Here is a 20683-nt window from a genome sequence, read left to right on the forward strand (position 1 = left end):
ATTAGGGTAATTTCTATGGATTTCAGTAGGGCAAAACGGAACACACCAAATATCAGTAGTGTTAACCTGAAGGTCCCCATGTGTTCTAGACATATTCATTCCTGCAACAGAATTTCACCCCTGTGAAAGGTATTGTACTTTTAATGAAACAGTAAATATTCCTTCCCTCCTTCCTTCCCTTGATTTATCTGATCTCTTATTTGGTCTCTAATATCTGTCTGCACATTATTTCAATATATATTTTGTACTTACCCACTGAGTTGCTCCAACTCTCACAATCAAAATCCTTTATCTAACTTTGGTGGGGGGCACTTGATTATGGTTTGAACAGGAGTGGGTTGGGCATTCTAATCTAATATTGCTTTCTCATCTCCCTATTTAACAGGTAGTCACTGCCATCACAGGCTGACCATATAATCACCTTTCTGGTAGTCCATACACTTGAGATCACATGGACCACAAACTTTGGGTTGTAGCCAAGTTCTGTTTAAAACATTAATTTAGGAAGTTTATATAGAATTCGCTGCATTCTGGATGACCATTGATTCACACGATTATGTCCGATATTTAGCAATAAGAAACAGAAACTGGAGTGGGGAGATGGTAAAGAGGGTAGAAGGACATTAAGGGGAGACTTTTAACTCCTAAAAGAATTTTGCCATCAGCAAAAGAAGTGGTGTAAGAGCAGAGCCCTGGTGAAACAGATCACCATTCTTCCTTTTCAGACTGTCTAGAGTTACTGTTTCTTTTCCCCAGGGAAGTATGGCAGTACTCCAATCCTGCTGCTGAGCAAGACATCAGAGCCATCTGATGGTAAGTATCCATTTCCCTGGAAACATTTCATGGGTCAAATTGTGGCCCTCACAATCACACCACTGCACCACCTGAAAATGATCATTTTGGTCCACCCCAACTCTATTGAAACAAAATATGGCAAGCCCTAGAGAAGATAGTGACAGACAGTCCAGGCTCTGAAAATCAAGGTTTGTCTTTTCTATAATGCCTCTCCTACTAAGTTCTATGAATTCCTTATACTGGGTATTTGGGGATAGTACTAAAAATAATTAAATATGCATAGCGAACAATGGTCTCTGGAGGAAAGAAGAGAGAAAAGTTAAGTACTTCTCCTTTCAAGGACATCAGCACAGATATCTAAACCAATCCATTGACTTAGAAATGCTCCAACTGAACAAAGAATTACTAGTATGGATTCAAGACACTCAACTAAATTGTTAAAAATGATGTGAATGATTAGTATTCTTATGTTCGTGTTGCTAAAGAAAGTAAAACAACAAAAACACATAACAAGAGCCATTTTGTACAAGGCCAAGGGTTCATCTGCATTTTGTATCCAATAGAACCCACTTGGCAGGAGCCAGAGGCTTCTGGGAAACTTGCATAATAACACATGAAGAAAACATACATTCCCTATTTCATAGAAACATAGAATAGTTGAGTTGGAAGGGGTCTATAAGGTCATCAGATCCAACCTCCTGCTCAATGCAGGAATCCACCTTAAAACATCCCTGACAGAAGGCTATCCAGCTGTGTCTTGAATGCTTCCAATGTGGGAGAGCCCACAATCTCCCTAGGCAATTGGTTCCATTGTCATACTGCTCTAACAGTCAGGGAGTTTTTTTCCTGATGTCCAGCCAGAATCTGGCAACTTGAGCCCATTATTCCATGTCCTGCACTCTGGGATGATCGAGAAGAGATCCTGTCCCTCCTCTGTGTGACCTGAGCACTAGCTATTCAAATGTCTACTGCCTCTGGAGCTGGCTTTGTCTAAGCTAGCGGTGAGGAACCTGTGGTACTCCAGATGTTGCTGGACTTCAACTCCCATCATACTTAATCTTTGTGCTTGCTGGCTGGGGGGTGATGGGAAGTAGAGTCCCACAACACCTGGATGGCTACGTATTCCCCACACCTCTAGGCTAGTGCCTATCACTACATATCAATGAAATGAATTTAAGAAAATAATTATGCATTTTGTTAAATACTGTTTCTTCTTATCTGCTCCAAACTTACTGCCAATCAATCTTATTGTGTGCCTCTGAGATTTAACATTAAGGGAGACGAAATAAATTTGGAAGGTAGAGAAAGTGCTTATCCTTTTCCCTGGATTGAAAATGTGTTGTTGTTGTTGTTGTTGTTGTTGTTGTTGTTGTTGTTTTTAAATGTAGAGAGTATGTGAGTAAGAGTGAGGCCATTTCACCTTTCTATTCTGAATTACTGATCCCAATCTATTTTTATGTAGGGAAAATGTTTTAAGGACACAATGTCCAACGAAAGCACCATTAATGAATTCATACTGTTGGGATTCTCTGAAGTTCGGGGGATACAACTCGTATATTTTGTGATCTTTCTACTGATTTATATGACAGCATTTATAGGAAACATTCTCATCCTCACAGCTGTGGTCACAGATTCCAGTCTTCACAGCCCCATGTATTTCTTTTTGGGGAATTTGTCAGTTATGGACCTTGGATACATCTCAGTCACAACACTTAAAGCCATGGCTAACTCCTTCCTGAACACAAGGTTGATATCTTATTCAGAATGCATCACTCAAGTCTTCTTCCTGTTTTTCTTCATGGCATCAGATTTTTTCCTTCTCACGGTCATGGCATATGACCGACACGTTGCCATTTGTGACCCCTTACATTATGAGATGATAGTGAATAAGGAAGCATGTATTCAAATGGCAGCTATCACATGGATCAGTGGCCTTCTCTATGCAGCAATACACACTGGAGCCACATTTGCACTCCCTTTCTGCTCCAACACCATCAATCAGTTCTTCTGTGAGATACCCCAATTACTCAAGCTCTCCTGCTCTGACATGTACCTTATTGAAGTTGTAGCTCTTTGCTTTAGTGCATGTTTAGGACTGAGCTGCTTTGGTTACATACTTATGTCTTATGTAGAGATCTTCAAAACGGTATTCAGAATCCCATCTGCACAGGGAAGAGAGAAAGCCTTCTCGACTTGCATCCCTCACCTAATTGTTGTTTCCTTATTTCTTTTCACGGGCATATCTGCCAATCTAAAGCCAATGTCCAGCTCCCTGGCAGGCCTGGACAGTGCTGTATCCATGGCTTACTGCATTCTACCCCCAGTGATGAATCCAATAATTTATAGCATGCGGAACAAGGAGATCAAAGCAGTGTTGTGGAAATTCTGTTCCAGATCCTGGAAGAAGCATAACAAAGGAAAGCATGGATGCATAATTTTGTGGAAACTTACACAACCAGGAAACAGAAAATCTTGAGCCGGCGGAAACCACAGACACCCCCCACAATTTCTCCTGCCAACTGGCCACATCTATTTATAGAAAGCCCTCGATTAATGGAAATTGAAGGGTGTGTTTGATACATAGTAGAACAATCAATATGAAGTGAGTGTATCCAAATTCTTATACCTTCATTGGAGGCCCACTTCCATGCCCCATTGCTATTTTGGAAAAGGTGAGCAAGCACACAAGAGAAGGCTTTCTTTGTGTTGGTGACCAGACTTTGGAACTTGCTCTCCTGGGTGGAAGGTTCATCTGGTTTCATCTTTGCTTGCCTTTAAATATTAGGTTGAGATGTTAGAGTTTCAGGGCATTGCTAGACGAGGTCTTAGCGTGGTGTGAGGCCCGGTTTCCCTCCTGTGCATCCAGATGACGCACAGGGGAATCCGGGGTCAGGCCGCGCTGAGACCTCCCTTAACGCGCCATAAGCGAGTAGCCGGGAAAAGCCACGGACTGGGCACAGCGCTCATACAGGGGGGGATCCTGGGGGGGGGAAGGAGAGGGGGGAGAAGGCCAGGCACCGGGATGGCATTGGGGACAGGGAGGGTGGGCGGGCACAGCCATCAGGGATGGGGAGGGCGGGCTTAATTTTTTAAAAAAAGGCACTTACCTTGTCCGGTGGCTTTGGGGCACACATGGCCCCTTTAAATTAAAAACAAAAATGGCCGACGCTACAGGGCTTCTGCAGCCCCTCCACGTTGGCCGTCTAGGAGGAGGAGGCGGTGCGCACTAAAGGTAGCATGCCGTCGCCCAGCCTCCCTGCCAGCTTATCCGGCACGTCTAGCAAGGCCCTCAGTGTGTGTTTGATCTTGTTGGCACCTGGATACTTTCCTTGCCTTTTTTTTTTAGTACTAGGTGAACATTTTAGACCAGCTTTTTTCCCCCCAGCACTCCATATGTTGTTTTTTTAGGGCTCATCTACACCAAGGAGGATACTCCACTATGAAAGCAGTATGAAAGTGGTATATAAAAGCCAGGAGCCACACTACTGCTTTATAGCAGTATTGAAGCGCATTGACAACTGTTGGGGCCCATTGACACATACCATATACTTTCTGGTGAAGATGTGTCATGGGCCCCAACAGTTGTCAGTGCATATCTGTACCACTATAAAGCAGTAGTGTAGATCCTGCAGTGCACTTCAATACCGCTATAAAGCAGTAGTGTGGCTCTTGCCTTTCATATACAACTTTCATTGTGGAATATTCTGCTTGGTGTAGATGAACTCTCAGTTTCTTTCCATTTTATGAGGTAGTTGACAGTATCATCTTGTATTAACTGAAACAAAAGCCCTGTCTGCCATTTTAAGCAGTAGCTTAGCTGCCTGCAGCAATGCAGCAGCCTGGCATTTTCCTGTAACAGAATGTCCCATAAGAACAATGCTATAGTTCCTGAGGGCACTGGGGAGAATATAGATGGCTGCCCTCATGGTCAGCCTATGGTGCTAGCCATCTCCCCTGCCCCACAATGCCCTTGGGACTGACACTATATCAGAGGTATTAGACCTCTTTCCGCCTGACAGTCAATTTATATTTCAGAGAAGCTTGTGGGGACTGTTTTCCACAGCTGGGTGGGACCAAAAGCAAAAGGCAAAGACAAAAGGGACATGACCAAAATGCCAAAATTAACAGCATAGTGTGCTTAAGTCTCTTACTGCCAGCAACTAAGTGTTTCAGCCTTTTAGAACATGAAACAAAATCTGCACAAAAGCCAGGAACATAACAAATACTTGATGGTCAGACAAATGGAGGCAGGCCAGAGGAAGGCAAATTAATGCTTGTAGGTAAAGTCAAGATACCCAAAGTAGTTACAAAATGGCAATTTTGTTGGTGTCCAGACATGATAAAGTATCTTGGTATACTGTAATGCATGAGCCTTAACTTCCAATTTCCTGGCTTTGTGGAGCTTGATCCAACATGAAATAGACTTAACTCTAGTCTTAAACTGGCAGGCTGTTTAAATCATTGAATTAAAGGGACCCAGGAGTGAGCTGTTAGTTAAGGTCTCATTTTTTGATAGGATAACCTCCCTTGTGGACTGTGGGAATGCTGTGGATGTCATATATCTTGACTTCAGCAAAGCTTTTGACAAAGTACCACATGACATTCTGATTAACAAACTAGCTAAAAGTGGGCTAGATGGAACAACTATTAGGTGGATCCACAGTTGGCTACAGAATCGGACTCAAAGAGTACTTATCAATGGAACCTTCTCAAACTGGGGAGAGGCAACGAGTGGGGTGCCGCAGGGCTCAGTCCTGGGCCCAGTGCTCTTCAACATTTTTATTAATGATTTGGACGAGGAGGTGCAGGGAACGCTGATCAAATTTGCAGATGACACCAAATTGGGTGGGATAGCTAATACCCTGGAAGACAGAAACAAACTTCAAAGTGATCTTGATAGGCTGGAGTGCTGGGCTGAAAACAACAGAATGAAATTTAATAGGGATAAATGCCAAGTTCTACATTTGGGGAATAGAAACCAAATGCACAGTTACAAGATGGGGGACACTTGGCTCAGCAATACTACAAATGAGAAAGATCTTGGAATTGTTGTAGATCACAAGCTGAATATGAGCCAACAGTGCGATATGGCTGCAAGAAAGGCAAATGCTATTTTGGGCTGCATTAATAGAAGTATAGCTTCCAAATCACGTGAGGTACTGGTTCCTCTCTATTCGGCCCTGGTTAGGCCTCATCTAGAGTATTGCGTCCAGTTCTGGGCTCCACAATTCAAGAAGGACGCAGACAAGCTGGAGCGTGTTCAGAAGAGGGCAACGAGGATGATCAGAGGTCTAGAAACAAAGCCCTATGAAGAGAGACTGAAAGAACTGGGCATGTTTAGCCTGGAGAAGAGAAGATTGAGGGGAGACATGATAGCACTCTTCAAATACTTAAAAGGTTGTCACACAGAGGAGGGCCAAGATCTCTTCTCGATTCTCCCAGAGTGCAGGACACGGAATAACGGGCTCAAGTTAAAGGAAGCCAGATTCCGGCTGGACATCAGGAAAAACTTCCTGACTGTTAGAGCAGTGCGACAGTGGAATCAGCTACCTAGGGAGGTTGTGGGCTCTCCCACACTAGAGGCATTCAAGAGGCAGCTGGACAACCATCTGTCAGGGATGCTTTAGGGTGGATTCCTGCATTGAGCAGGGGGTTGGACTCGATGGCCTTGTAGGCCCCTTCCAACTCTGCTATTCTATGATTCTATGATTCTATGATTCTATGAAGGTAAATCACAATGAGATAAATTTTAAAACAATGGTTTCACCATTATAAGCCTCAAAATTCTACTGCTTATATGAATAATGCTTGTTGAGCTAATAATTTGAAACTTGGGCTAGATCTACATGAAGTACACTGATAACTGTTGGGGCACAATCCACATTCCATATACCGCTTTCATCATGTTATTACTTGCTTTTTTACTCCACATAGTCCAAAATTCTGCAACAAATATGCAAAATTCTGTTGCAAAAATTTGTTGCAAAAATTTGTTGCAAAATTCTGTAACAAATATCATTATATGTCTGATGAAGTATAAATATCCAATTGGAACATAGCATTACCATGATGAGATCATAATGATTTGACACAAGGTGTAGATCTGGATTTCATGAATTACCTGATGAGGTCTACAATTGTTGACAAAGCTACAGCAAGTTAAAAATGCTGAACATTGATACATTTGTATTCCCCCCACCCCAAATTGCAGCTCAGCATATCATATTTATTTCAAATTTTGGTGAAAAGTACTGGTGTACGTTATTCTAACTTGTTGAGGAGGTGTGCCTTTCATTGTTTTGGTGAAGTTCTGCACAGTGGTTCAAAAGTTATTAAGGTTTATCAGCCCCATGAAAGTGTATGGCAGCAACTGCTGGCAAAGTTATGTTGGGCACATTCATTTTCACTCTGAAGCTAGAATGCCGCCAGGATTCCAGAGTTTTCAGAAGAATTCCATTACAGAGAGCACCTACGTGCATAGCTTATACATTTAGTTATGAAATTTGACCTCACAATTTGAGACTACACATTACTACACAGATTGGGATCCCAACAGATTGAGAGCCAGTGTGGTGTAGTGGCTAAAGTGTTGGACTGGGAATCGGGAGATCTGGGTTCTAGTCCCCACTCAGCCATGGAAACCGACTGGGTGATTTGTGCCAGTCACAGACTCTCAGCCCAGCCCACTTCATTGGGTTGTTGTTGTGAGGATAAAATGGAGAGGAGGAGGAGGATTATGTACGCTGTCTTTTTGGAGGAAAAAAGGTGGGATATAAATGCAATAGTAAATAAATGAATAAACATTTGAGGGATTAGGGGGAAAATATGCCTCATTTCACACACACACACACACACACACACACACACACACTATGGTCCTGGTCTGGATCAGACCCTACATTCCTCCAATTGCCAAAATTGTTCCAGTTGTAAGGAAAATTACAGGCATAGGGCAAATGGGAAAATCCCACACCCCTGCATTCTGGATGGAATGCATGGATGTGAGGAGCAGGAGGAGCAGGACTTCACACCACCTCTCTGAAAGCAGAAATTGAAAACAAGGAACTCAATATTTGCTCTTGCTTTCTGTATGGTTGAAAACTAACATGCAATAATCATGTCTCACACTTGGGGTACATTCACATTTTACACTGGACTTGCATTCACACTCTGTGTACATTCATTACAAATGGTTGTGGGGAAACTATCCTCATTTAGTCATGCTCTACATATGAGGATGTGAAGTAGAGATGAGCTTACTATTCACTAACTACATTTTAAGGGGAACTGACTGCAGAGGACACCCTTCTCTATCAGTGGAAGTTCTCCATGAGATTTTAGAATCCCAATTCCTGAAATGGAATCGAAATTACCATTAGTTAAGTTTTTATAATACAATTCATCATATACTGTAGGTAACAATGTAATTATATCTTTCCTTTTTTTTAAAAAAAAAAACATACCATGGAAATTCAATGGCCATTTAAAGCCAGAGTTGAGGACATGGGGCTCCCGATACATGGGGAAAGCCCAGTGGTGGCTGTGGATCAGTGCCACATTGCTTAGACGATGCGAGCACAGCTTCACAGCCACCACAGCACTTCTCTGCACTGCTGCAATTTGAAAAAGTCAAGATTTACCCCAAATTTTTCAAATAGAGTGACATCAATAGTGCTTCCACCATGTGATGTTGCTCCGGGGCCAATCCGGGGTCAGCCTGGGAGCAGTGCCTGGTGGAAGGTGACCAGTGATTGGTCGCCTTCCACCAGGAAGAGGGTGGGGGAGGATCTGGTGCCTAGACGGCCATCCAGAAACCCTGCACTTCCTTTTTGGCATCACAATTACCCGATGATGCCCTGGGAGAAGGAGAGCACAGGGTTTGAGAGGGAGGCAGCACCAACTGGGGTGATGAAGACAGTCCCCCATATCATGTTGGCTTAAGCTCCACAAAGCCAAGAAATCTGTAGCTGTTGCCTTAACAAAACCACTGCTTGTTTAACCATTTTTTTCTGTGATATTCCATAGTTTTTCATGTTATCTTGAACTGATACAGCAATCAATAAAAGACTCCCTCTCAATGTTTTTTCCAGTCCCACTGTGTATTACTGCAGGCTCATTGTGATTTTTTGGGTATTGGTTTTCTATGGTTACATTTCTTCACTGTGTTCAATAGTTCAAAGCCTTTTCAACCTGCACTCCACACCTGGTTATTTTTCTTTGTTTCTTACCACAGCTGCATCTTCTTATTTGAGGTGAAAGGCCTTGTCCTCCCTAACTGTGAATTCACATATCACACTGTATGAATTCACAGAGTTTTGTATGCAGCTTTACCTCCACTTCTGAGCCCCATCATTCATAGCCTGAGAAATAAAGAAATGAAAGTGTCTCTGATCAAATGTCAACAACTTGGCTTGCACATAATCATCTTATAGACTTGTCCAGAAAAGGCCAAGTTACCAGTAATGAGAGAGCTATGGTGATGGATGAGAGTAACACACAAGTGCCATTTTCAGATATGATTTCACTTTAATATTATGTTTCAAAATATTTTTCTTAGAATATCTTATTGTTAAAAATGTAATATGAATATATTCCAGGGAATGGTCCATTTTAGACATGCAAACTTTGAAACTGGGCTTATATCTGCAACCTTTGGCATAGTACAGACACAGAGAATCCTATACACTTAACATAACTCTCCTTTGGAAATACTTGTTCTGTAAGTTACTCCATGCACATCATTATGAGACTGTGATATTCCCCAAGGAGTGATTCCCTGAAACACTATAGAAAAGATGGATGATGCAACCTCTTCCTTACTCTGCTTCTTATAGCACTGACATTTCTATTAAAGGCCATATTCAAGCATATTGGGACTCTCATCTTCCAAGCAAAAAAGAGAGGTAAGTAGAATCCTTCAAGTTCATCCTCTGTGTAGATGGAAGGATAAGAGTAAAGAAGTGTCCTCTAGGCACTCAGCATTTCAGTTCCAAAAAGACTATGAAATGTTAGAAGGAGAGATAAGATCAATGCAGAGATTATTATGCTATCATGATGCAATTTTTAAATAGGAATACATTTTGGAATTCTAGCGACTGTAGGGTGACCATATGAAAAGGAGGACAGGGCTCATGTATCTTTAACAGTTGTATTGAAAAGGGAATTTCAGCAGGTGTCATTTGTATATACAGCGAACCTGGTGAAATTTCCTCTTCATCACAACAGTTAAAGCTGCAGGTGCCCTGTCCTCTTTTAAATCTGGTCACAGTATTTCACCAGGTATGACATGCATACAAATAACACCTGCTAAGATTCCCTTTTCTATGCAACTGTTAAAGATACAGGAGCCCTGTCCTCCTTTTCATATGATCACCCTAAGCGACTGGTCTTAAACTATGAGAAATCCAGTATCCGCCCAGCCCAAAGGCTTGGGAGGAGGCTGGCTGTTGCGAGGGGGAGGAGCAGAATGAAGACACCTGCTGTGGCGTGAAACACAGACCATGTGGTGTAGGGCAGTGCTGTGCCTATAAAAGGCAGCCTGCCCAAGGTATCGGCCTCTTTCCATTTTGGCTGTTTAAAGGAAAAGCAGGTCTGGTGTCTTCTAGAAGAACAAGCCTACAGGACTGGAGTGTGAGGAGCGGAACGAGCAAAGCATTCAATTCAGAGGCCGGGATCCCTGCCCCAACAATTTGGTGTCCATAGGTGTTGGCTTTCCTGCACCTGGGATGTGCCCCAGCCTGCTTTTTGCCACGATGGGGGGGGGGCTTCCCCTGGGTGCCAGCTTCACTGCATCAGGGGTTCACTCCAGCCTGGGTTGGGCTGCAGATCGGGACTTCTCTCTGTCCACTAGAGCATTGTTTTATGCCTGGGCCCTCCCCGGCTTGACACAGTCCCTTTTACCTCTTGCTTTCACACTTTTGCTCATGAAGCGGAGGTCGCAGGGGATATTTTTTGTTGTGTCCCCTCTTCCTGTCTACATGCACACCGTGGCTTTGCCTAGGCTGGGTCCTGCCTGCACTCTCCAAGCGGGAGCGTGCCCCCCGCCCCGGTGCCTGGGCTGAGGGATTAGAATGGGTCCTCCGGCCTCCCAGAGAGTCAGCAGTGTGTGTGTGCGCACGTGCGCACACGCTCTCTCACATGAGGGTGGCGTTCTTGGCAGCCTCTCTAAAATAGGCCCTCTGGCCTCCCAGAGAATCAGCAGTGTGTGTGTGTGTGTATCCTTGCTCTTCCCGCCAGCTTCCTCTTGAAGCCTCTCTTGTTGCTACCATCTCCATTTTCAAAGCACAGGCGTGGGTGCCTTGCTCAACGTGCCTTGCAGTTAAGGATCCAGGCCTTAACTGATGGGCCTGCTCTGTGTGTGGGAGGGGGTGCCACCATTTCATGGGCAGCCCTGCCTGCCCAGCAGACGGGGGGAGAGGGAACTAATCCAGCAACATCCATTTGTTCAGTGTTGACCTGCTGCCCCTCTTTAGAGTCTTATGGTATAATGGGTTAAATTCATTGAATAATAGAGTTGGAGGGGCCCATAAGGCCATCAAGTCCAACCCTACTTTAGTTTCATTTCAGCCAAGCATTTGTATTTATATCCACTTATTTATTGTATTTTTATACTTCCCAATAGCTGAACAGCCATATTAAATAATAATAAAAGTATTATTATTATTATTATTATTATTATTATTATTATTATTATTATTATTATTTTGCCCTGACATTTGAGACCATGGAAAGCTGCAGCATTTCAGTCTTAATAATAAGGGATGGGGTAGACCATTGGTCTGAATCCATATAAGGCTGCTCCCCAATAATAAATAAGTGAAAGGCAGTGTGGTGTAGTGGTTAGAATGTTAAATTGGGGACTTGTCTCTCAGAATGGGTTGGGGGGGGAAGGGCACCTAAGCCGAAGCTTGGTGCCCTTCAGTGGGAATTGGCTATATTAGATAGGGACGGTGAGCCCTCTGGCACCTTTATAATGATTGGCATAGCCGGAGGACCTGCTCCTCGGGGGCTTTGTGGCTCCAGTGCCAGGATATGGTATGCCTTTGGAGCCCATCCTATCTTCACCTACTCGCTGTCCCTTATGGCAGTGGGCGGGGGTGTCGTAGGGCAGTCTCCCCACACTTACAAAGTGTCACATAAGGAAGGAGCCAGATTTCCCAACTACTTGCTTTGGGGAGTGGCTTGCCCATAAGCCAGGCAAGTGGCCTGAGATAAGGACTTAATTCCAGCACTTTCACATGCAGAACCAGGGAGGGATGAATCTATGTAATTATTAATTCAATGAACAAAAAACCTACGGTTTATAAAACAACGTTAAGGCCGTACACTTTTCCACCAAGCACCAAAAAGCGGGGAAATTGGGAGTTAAGGCTCGCCAGCCTTAACGCCACATCCTCCCTAAGGAGGCAGAAAGTACCAGTGAAATTCTCATTCTGCCAAAGCAGATAAACCATGACGACAGGATGGAGAATAGGATATGGAGAGGTGACTGTGGGGTTGTGGAAAACTGATGACGAACAACTTAGAGCCACCTACTTCTTTTTTTGTTTAGAGCAGCCCTTCCCCAACCTGGTGCCCTCCAAAGCTCAAGTTAAAGGAAGCCAGATTCTGGCTGGACATCAGGAAAAACTTCCTAACTGTTACAGCAGTGTGATGGTGGAATCAGTTACCTAGGGAGGTTGTGGGCTCTCCCACACTAGAGGCCTTCAAGAGGCAGCTGGACAACCATCTGTCAGGGATGCTTTAGGGTGGACTCCTGCATTGAGCAGGGGGTTGGACTCGATGGCCTTGTAGGCCCCTTCCAACTCTGCTATTCTATGATTCTATGATTCAGAAAGAGCATAAACTACTATTAGCCTTGTTACAAGGTAGCTTCTGTGAGCAGTACTGACTCCATTTTTAAGTGACCCAAAACCCCACCTATAGACTTCGAGCAGTAACCATTTCCTGATAGACGTCTTCAAATGCCTTCCCCAGAGACAAAGCTGGGGGGAAACCAAGCAGAATATGACTTCTGGATGGCAAGAGTTTTACCTGGTCATACACATGCTAATGTAGCCCTGTTGCTGAACTCCAAGCTGCATCAAGTACAGCCATCATCCGCAAATCACCCTCTTTTGTTCCTATAGCAAGTAGACCTTTAAACAAGATCATACCAAGATCCCCTAAAGGGGGAGGGGAAACAGAGGCTAGCTTCTTTTTGAGTTTACTACAGATTCCAGCTTGCGAGAACAAGCTTCCATGCTTTTCTTTCCTCTTCACCTAAGACCAAGAGTGGCAATGCTCCACAATTCTGCTCTACAAGAAAGGGCTGCAGCCCAAGGAGAGGTATATTATTATTATTATTATTATTATTAGATTCCCTCTACTCTTTCCCCTGCTGTCTCTGTGTGTATGCTCTTAAGTCTCAAAAGGTCTATTTTTCAATCTTGAAACTGCTTCTAAGCCTTTACTTGCTCAGCTAATTTCCCCAAAACTAGCTTGTGCCTTTGTATTTGTTTCAACCTCAATAAATGTGCCATTGTGGCGTTATCCCCTTCAGTGCTGTAAGTTTCTTGAGTTAGAATCACCTTACTTCGCCACAGACGCTCTATTACCAATGTCAAAAGATTCCTTAGAAGTGGGTGTAAGTCTCATTAGAACATGTGCAAGTTTGTACAAGGGTCTAATGAGAGCACATCACGTTGTAAGCCTATGTGGCAGGGTCTTGCTATTTACTGTGTTATCTGTACAGCACCATGTACATTGATGGTGCTATATAAATAAATAATAAATAATAATAACGTAACAGATCTGGTGAAGAATGTGGGCAGACACGTGTCTGTTCATACACACGTTAGCATAGAGGTTCACTGTATGAATGCTTTCTTGTTTTCTGTTTCCTGTGCTGGGTAACACCAATGTGTTTGAAGTAATATTGCATGCAAAATGTTTTGCTTAGCCTAAATGTTTGCTAGAACTGTGATTTTAGAAACTGCTTTTTAGAACTGCAAAAATTAGAATTGCTAGAATTGTTTTTCAAGGCCTTGGTGTCTTGAAGGGGCTCTCTTTGTGCCTTACAAGGGACTACCCAATGTGTGTAATCTTTGTCTACTCTCTGGTGGCTGCACTTTGAGACTATTTGGAATCATAGAATCATAGAATAGCAGAGTTGGAAGGGGCCTACAAGGCCATCTAGTCCAACCCCCTGCTCAATGCAGGAATCCACCCTAAAGCATCCCTGACAGATGGTTGTCCAGCTGCCTCTTGAATGCCTCTCTTAATAGATTAGAGAGAAAACTAGGTTAATTTTTAAATTTAATTCAGGTTTGAGGTAGACTCTTCTTGCCGTTGGAGGCTCTATTTTTGAAGTTTTTCTGGTATGAACAGGTTGCTTATCAGGTAGCAACAGCTGGTTTGCAAACACAATGTTTTCTTTATTAGACTTTGCTACTAGTTCAGAAGACAAAGCAAGTTTTGCTTCACTGTTTGCAAACCAGCTGTTGCTTCCTGATAAGCAACCTGTTCATACCAGAAAAACTTCAAAAATAGAGCCTCCAACGGCAAGAAGAGTCTACCTCAAACCTGAATTAAATTTTAAAATTAACCTAGTTTTCGCTCTAATCTATTAAATAGTCTCAAAGTGCAGCCACCAGAGAGTAGACAAAAATTACACGCATTGGGTAGACCCTTGTAAGGCACAAGGAGAGCCCCTTCAAGACACCAAGACAGAGCATAGCATTTGCCTAACTAAAGCTGAGTGTCCTTTGCTTGCAGTCCAAAGAATAGAAAGTAAAGCCCCCTGACTATTAGCCTTTTTCAATTGCAATTACTCAGTCAAGCTTTGCACAAAGAGCACCAGTAACTTTCAGAGTAATTGCTTTAGTTTTCTTTATTCTAGCCAGCCATGCAAGTATGTTTAAAGAACAAGAAATGCTGCCACCCCCAAAGCCCCCTGATTGAAAGTTTCACTCAGCTTTAACTAGCCCTTGGCAGCCTAGCCGGACTTTATACTGTTAGTTTTACCCTACCTTGTGCCTGTTTGCATTCTCTTCCCCTCCTTATTGTTTTACTATGATTTTATTAGAATATAAGCCTATGCGGCAGGGTCTTGCTATTTACCGTTTTACTCTGTACAGCACCATGTACATTGATGGTGCTTTATAAATAAATAAATAAATAAATAAATAATAGCCAAGAACATGTGCAGAATAAAAATTTAGCCTCTAAATCTTAAGGAGAAAAAAAAAGATGCAGATTCATATACATAGTTATTGTTTTGTTATTGCTCTTCATCCAGCGATCCACGCCTCTTTGTAGTTAATTTCCTATGCAGGTTTTTGCAAACACCATCATAACCCTAAAGAGATGCAAGAAGTCTTCTCAGAAAAGTACTAATGAAAGATGGAACCCAGATGAACTGCAGTACAAAAGACCAGAGTCCAGATGACACCAGTTGCAAGAAAACTCACAGAAAACTACAGCCACCCCCACTGCAAATATGCACATGCATTCATTCAGTCAAACAACCAGGCATCCCATTCAGACATCAATACACTCACACTGCCAGCACACGTGCATGCACACACTCAGCATCACTCACTCAAAAAACATGCATGCACACATGCATTCACTCAAAGACCCCATGCACTCACACACAAACACACAAACTTCAATCACTTACCTCCTGTTGCTGCTCCTGCTGCTGCTGCACTGGGGGGGGTGGAGGCTGCATTGCTGGAAGTTCCTGCATGCACGCAGCCCCCAAGCACTCACCCCACTCACTACCCACCCCTTGCGGTGTCCATCTTGAATCTCGCCCAAACTCACGCGAGATCTCGGCTGCTGGCTGGGTCTCACTGAGTTCCCAGCCAGCTGCCGAGATCTTGGGTGATTTCAGGTGAGATTCAAGATGGCCGCCACCACTCACTAGGGAAATTTAGGCCTGGTAAGTTGGGGTTTATTAAGGCTCCCCCGGCTTCTGTTGGGGCTGGACAAAAGGGAGGGGGGAAGGTATTTCCAGCTGGACTCAGATTCCCCCCCCCCGTTTCCCAGGTGTGTCCGGACGAATCGGGACGTTTGGTCACTGTAGCTTACCTTGCTCACTATCATGGCTTATGACCGTTACGTCGCCATCTGCCATCCTCTGCAATATAGCCTAATCATGAACAGAGAGGCTTGCATCCAAATGGCAGTTGCTTCCTGGCTAAGTAACTGTATCCATGCATTCTTACAAACTTGTACTACTTTTAGTTTAAATTTCTGCAGCTCTAACAGGATTGACCGGTATTTCTGTGATGTCCCTCAGTTACAAAAGATTTCTTGCACCGATACAAAAGTTATCCAAGGCCTGATTTTGGTCATTGGGATTATTGCAGACTCATTTTGTAGTGGGTTCATCTTTGTTTCTTATGGCTATATCTTCTCTGCTGTGCTGAGGATTCCCTCAGTTCAAGGCAGATATAAAGCTTTCTCTACCTGCACTCCCCACTTGACTGTCTTTTCTATATTTCTATATTTATTATCACAGCTGTGTTTTCTTACATGAGGCCTACAGCACTTTCTTCTACAACTATGGATTTGCTGTCTGCTGTTTTGTACACAGTTTTGCCTCCACTACTGAATCCCATCATTTACTGCTTCAGGAACAAGGACATCCAAGAGGCTGTATGGAAGTTGTCAAAAAAGTATAACAATCTTCTAGCATGATTTCTTAACCTCTGTTTCACATATATCAGAACTCTGCTTATGCAAGGTCTTTCTGCTCATTTCTGTGGTGAATCCTTTTTGCTTTCTGACTGCATCTCAGCACCCAGCTACATGCCACAGTGTCCAGGAAGCTTTCCAGTCCTGTGGAGAGGCTTTTCTGGTTTGCAAGAAGCCTCAGGTTTTAGTGGGGATAGGAAATATATTTCTACATGTGGCTTCCTGTTTGGACAACCCATGGTTTCATCTTCTGTTTAGTATTTCATTTGTTAAAATAAAGCATTAAAGAAACACCTTTCTGTGCTAGATTTCCCCTATAGTACTCTGCTCTGTATTCCATCTTTGTATAAGTTTAGTTAGGTGTTTATGACAAACTGGACATTCTCAGTAGTTACCCTATGATAGTGGAGATTTGCCAGGGGATTGCCAAGGATTTTTCCTGGTTTTTATTCTATCTTGGGTGTCAGGGGTGGTGGTATTCTGTAATTTTCTATAATGCCCTGGAATGACACACTTTCCCCTTTAAGGTTGCCATTAGCATGGTGTGGGGGATGGCACACACACACTGTTACAATCAGGGCCATAAAGGGGAAAGTGTATCTTTCCCAGATATTATAGAAAATGACCTGATTGGAGCAGGGTGGTGGTGGTGGTGGTGGTGGTGGTGGTGGTGGTAATGACACACTTTCCCCTCCAATTGGGTCCTCTAAGGCCTTATTTGGAGCAGAGGAGGGGAAAGCACACTTTCTGGGGCCTCCAGTAAACATGCCATTTCCCCTTTCCACACTAATGGCTGCCATTAGCATGACAGGGTGGAATGATGTGCTTTCTGGAGCCCCTGGAAAGCATGCTTTCCTGCTGCCCCTGCCCCTTAAAGGCCCCATTTGGAGCAGTGGGGGTGGAAATGACATGCTTTACCCTCTTCCATTCCATTCCGTGTCTTTAAGGTGTCAGGGGGGAATGACACATTTTCCAGAGGCCCTGGAAAGCCGCTTTCCCACCCAACCCATTGGGTGTCCTCTGTTTTGGTTTCCCAGATATGGTCACTTTCAGATAATTATAAATCTTTTAAGGAATTTTATATTGAATGGAAATTGATGGAAAATGGATTCGAGACAGAGGGAAATAATCCCTTAGAACAGTGGTTCTCAACCTTCCTAATGCCGTGACCCTTTAATACAGTTCCTCATGTTGTGGTGACCCCCAACCATAAAATTATTTTCGTTGCTACTTCATAACTGTAATTTTGCTACTGTTATGAATAGTAATGTAAATATCTGATATGCAGGATGTATTTTCATTGTTACAAATTGAACATAATTAAAGCATAGTGATCACAAAAACAATATGTAATTATATATTGTGAAATATTTATTTCTAATTTCAAATAAATGAAATGTCTCGGTTCCTAAGACTATCGGAAATATGTGTTTTCCAATGGTCTTAGGCAACCCCTGTGAAAGGGTCGTTCGACCCCCAAAGGGGTCCCAACCCACAGGTTGAGAACCACTGCCTTAGAAGCTACCTGACCTTTGCCCCAAGGATGTGCCTCTGGGGAGTGAAGGGCTTGTGATAGTTGGGGATCTGATCATTAGACATATAGATGTCTGGGTAGATGATGAAGTCCATAATTGTTCAATCCATGTTGCTACAAGTAAAGCAAGTTATAAATGCTGAACATTGATATATTTGTATTATTTTCTCCAAGCTGCATGTCAGCGTATCACATTTCTTTCCAAATTTGGTGAAAAGTACTACTGTACCTCTTTCTAGCTTGTTGAGGAGATGAGCTTTTCATTGGTTTAGTGAAGTTCTTAGCAGTGGTTCAAACATTTTTAAAGGTTTATCAGCCCCATGAAAGTGTATGGTAGCAAGTGCTGCCAAAGTTAGGTCAAGCACATTCATTTTCACTCTGAAGCTAAAATGCTATCAGTATTATAGAGTTTTTAGAGGAATTCCATAACAGAGAACAATTATGTACTCTGCCTATATCTTTAGTTATGAAATTATCATCATCATCATTAGTATTTACAATGTTTATATACCACTCCATATTAAAAATAGATTCCAGAGCAGTGAACAGACAAATAAAAAACAGCAAAAAGAAAGAAGATTAGCAGTATAGTGTTGGTGTTTTCCTGACCTCCAGGGGCAGGGAGTTCCAAAAAAAATGGGCCATCACACTAAAGGCTCTTCTCCTGGTCACCTCCAATCTGCCCAAAGGTCCATATGGAACCATCAGGATCATGTTCTCCAATGAACTCAGTGAGCAGGCAGGTTGGTAATGAAGAGGCACTCTCTCAAGTATCCTGGTTCCAAGTTGTTTGTTATTATTATTTTTAAAAAATCATTTGTATTTCACTCTATAAAACTGGGATCTCAGGGTGGTGTATAGATAAAATCAGAACGATATAAACAATAAGTAATATACACAGCTGAACAAATTGAACAAATTAAAATGAACAGAATTTTTTAAAAAGCAAAAGAAACAACTATAAACAATTGAAACTATGTGCAACCATAGAGAATTTAGCCATCAAAAGCTTTGATAAAAAGCCATATTTAACTTGGTGCCAAAATGACTTTGTACACTAGTAGAAAGAGTAAGGAAGACAACTTGTCCTCTTGATCCCTGTCCTTCTTGGCTGGTCGCCCAGGGAGGAGATGCAGTTAGACTACAACTACAACATATTATTAATGCATCTCTCAGGGAGGGGAGTTTTCCACCATGTTTAAAAGAAGCAGTGGTACGGCTGCTTCTAAAAAAGCCCTCCCTGGATCCCCTGGACCTTAATAATTACAGACCGGTATCAAATCTTCTATTTTTGGGCAAGGTGATTGAGAGGGCAGTTGCCCTCCAACTCCAAGCAGTCTTGAATGATACAGATTTTCTAGACCCATTTGAAACTGGCTTTAGGGCAAGATACAGAGTTGTGACAGCTATGGTCGCCTTAGTGGACGATCTCCACATTAGTATTGACAGGAAGAGTGTGTCCCTGCTGGTACTTTTGGACCTTTCAGTGGTTTTCGATACCATTGACCATGGTATCCTTCTGGAACGCCTGAGGGGTTTGGGAATCGGGGGCACTGTGCTCCAGTGGTTCCGGTCCTACCTCTCAAGTAGATTCCAGATGGTGATGCTTGGGAATAGTTGCTCCTCATAAAAGGAGCTGTTGTATGGCATACCACAAGGTGCCATCCTATCCCCAATGCTGTTTAACATCTACATGAAACCGCTGGGAGAGATCATCCGGAGGCATGGGGCGGGGTGCTATCAGTATGCTGATGACACCCAAATATATTTCTCTATGCCTTCAATAACAGCATCAGCTAAGGATAGTGTGTCTCCTCTGAATGAATGCTTGGAGGCAGTAATGGGCTGGATGAGGAAAAACAAACTGAAGCTGAATCCAGACAAGACAGAGGTGCTTGCTGTCAAGGGCTCTGACCTAGGTTTGGAGGTGTGTCAGCCAGTTCTGGATAGGGCTACACTCCCCCTGAAAGACTGTGTTCGCAGTTTGGGGGTGCTCCTGGATCCGTCGCTCCAAATGACAGCCCATATAGATGCAACAGCTAGGAGTGCCTACTATCAGCTTCAACTGATATGCCAGCTGTACCCCTTCTTAGAGTCAGAAGACCTAAAGACAGTAGTGCACGCACTGGTAACCTCAAGGCTTGACTTCTGCAATGCGCTCTACATAGGGCTACCATTGTACCTAGTTCAGAAACTTCAACTAGTTCAAAACATGGCAGCCAGGTTGGTCACCAGTAAATCTAGGGGTGAGCATATTACTCCAACATTAAAATCACTCCACTGGCTGCCAATTAGTTTCCGGGCAAAGTACAAAGGGTTGGTCATTACCTTTAAAGCCCTAAATGGTTTGGGTCCAGGTTACCTGCGGGATCGCCTTCTCCCATATCGTCCGCCCCACACACTCAGGTCCTCTTGGGTGAACTTACTTCAGTCAGCTAAAACTAGGCTGACATCAGTTTCCCAGAGGACCTCTTCTTGTCGCCCCCAGATTGTGGAATGGCCTGCCGGAGGAGATTCATAAAATTAACTCTCTGTGTGATTTTAAGGCAGCTTTAAAGACTAGCCTTTTCGGCAGGCCTACCCAGATTAATGTAAAATCATGAATTTTTAAGATGTATTTATCCCTGTTCTAATGTTGTTCTCCACCTCGATCCAAAGGGAGAGGCGGGT

The 20683-nt window shown here is 43.2% G+C and overlaps 1 protein-coding gene across 1 annotated transcript; it reads left to right on the forward strand.

Annotated features, from left to right (window-relative positions):
- The first annotated feature begins 2278 nt into the window (after positions 1–2278).
- LOC134405399 (olfactory receptor 14C36-like) lies at positions 2279–3271 on the forward strand. The gene has a single exon (XM_063136644.1). It carries the CDS (start codon positions 2279–2281, stop codon positions 3269–3271), a length of 993 nt encoding a protein of 330 aa, XP_062992714.1.
- Positions 3272–20683: the final 17412 nt, after the last annotated feature.

The sequence above is a fragment of the Elgaria multicarinata genome, chromosome 11 (genome assembly GCF_023053635.1).
Source record: "Elgaria multicarinata webbii isolate HBS135686 ecotype San Diego chromosome 11, rElgMul1.1.pri, whole genome shotgun sequence".
In the NCBI taxonomy this organism is placed as follows: domain Eukaryota; kingdom Metazoa; phylum Chordata; class Lepidosauria; order Squamata; family Anguidae; genus Elgaria; species Elgaria multicarinata.

What these genes read in the sequence shown, in the direction of transcription:
- LOC134405399 (XM_063136644.1), top strand. Translation starts at nt 2,279, where the DNA reads ATGTCCAACGAAAGCACCATTAATGAATTCATACTGTTGGGATTCTCT.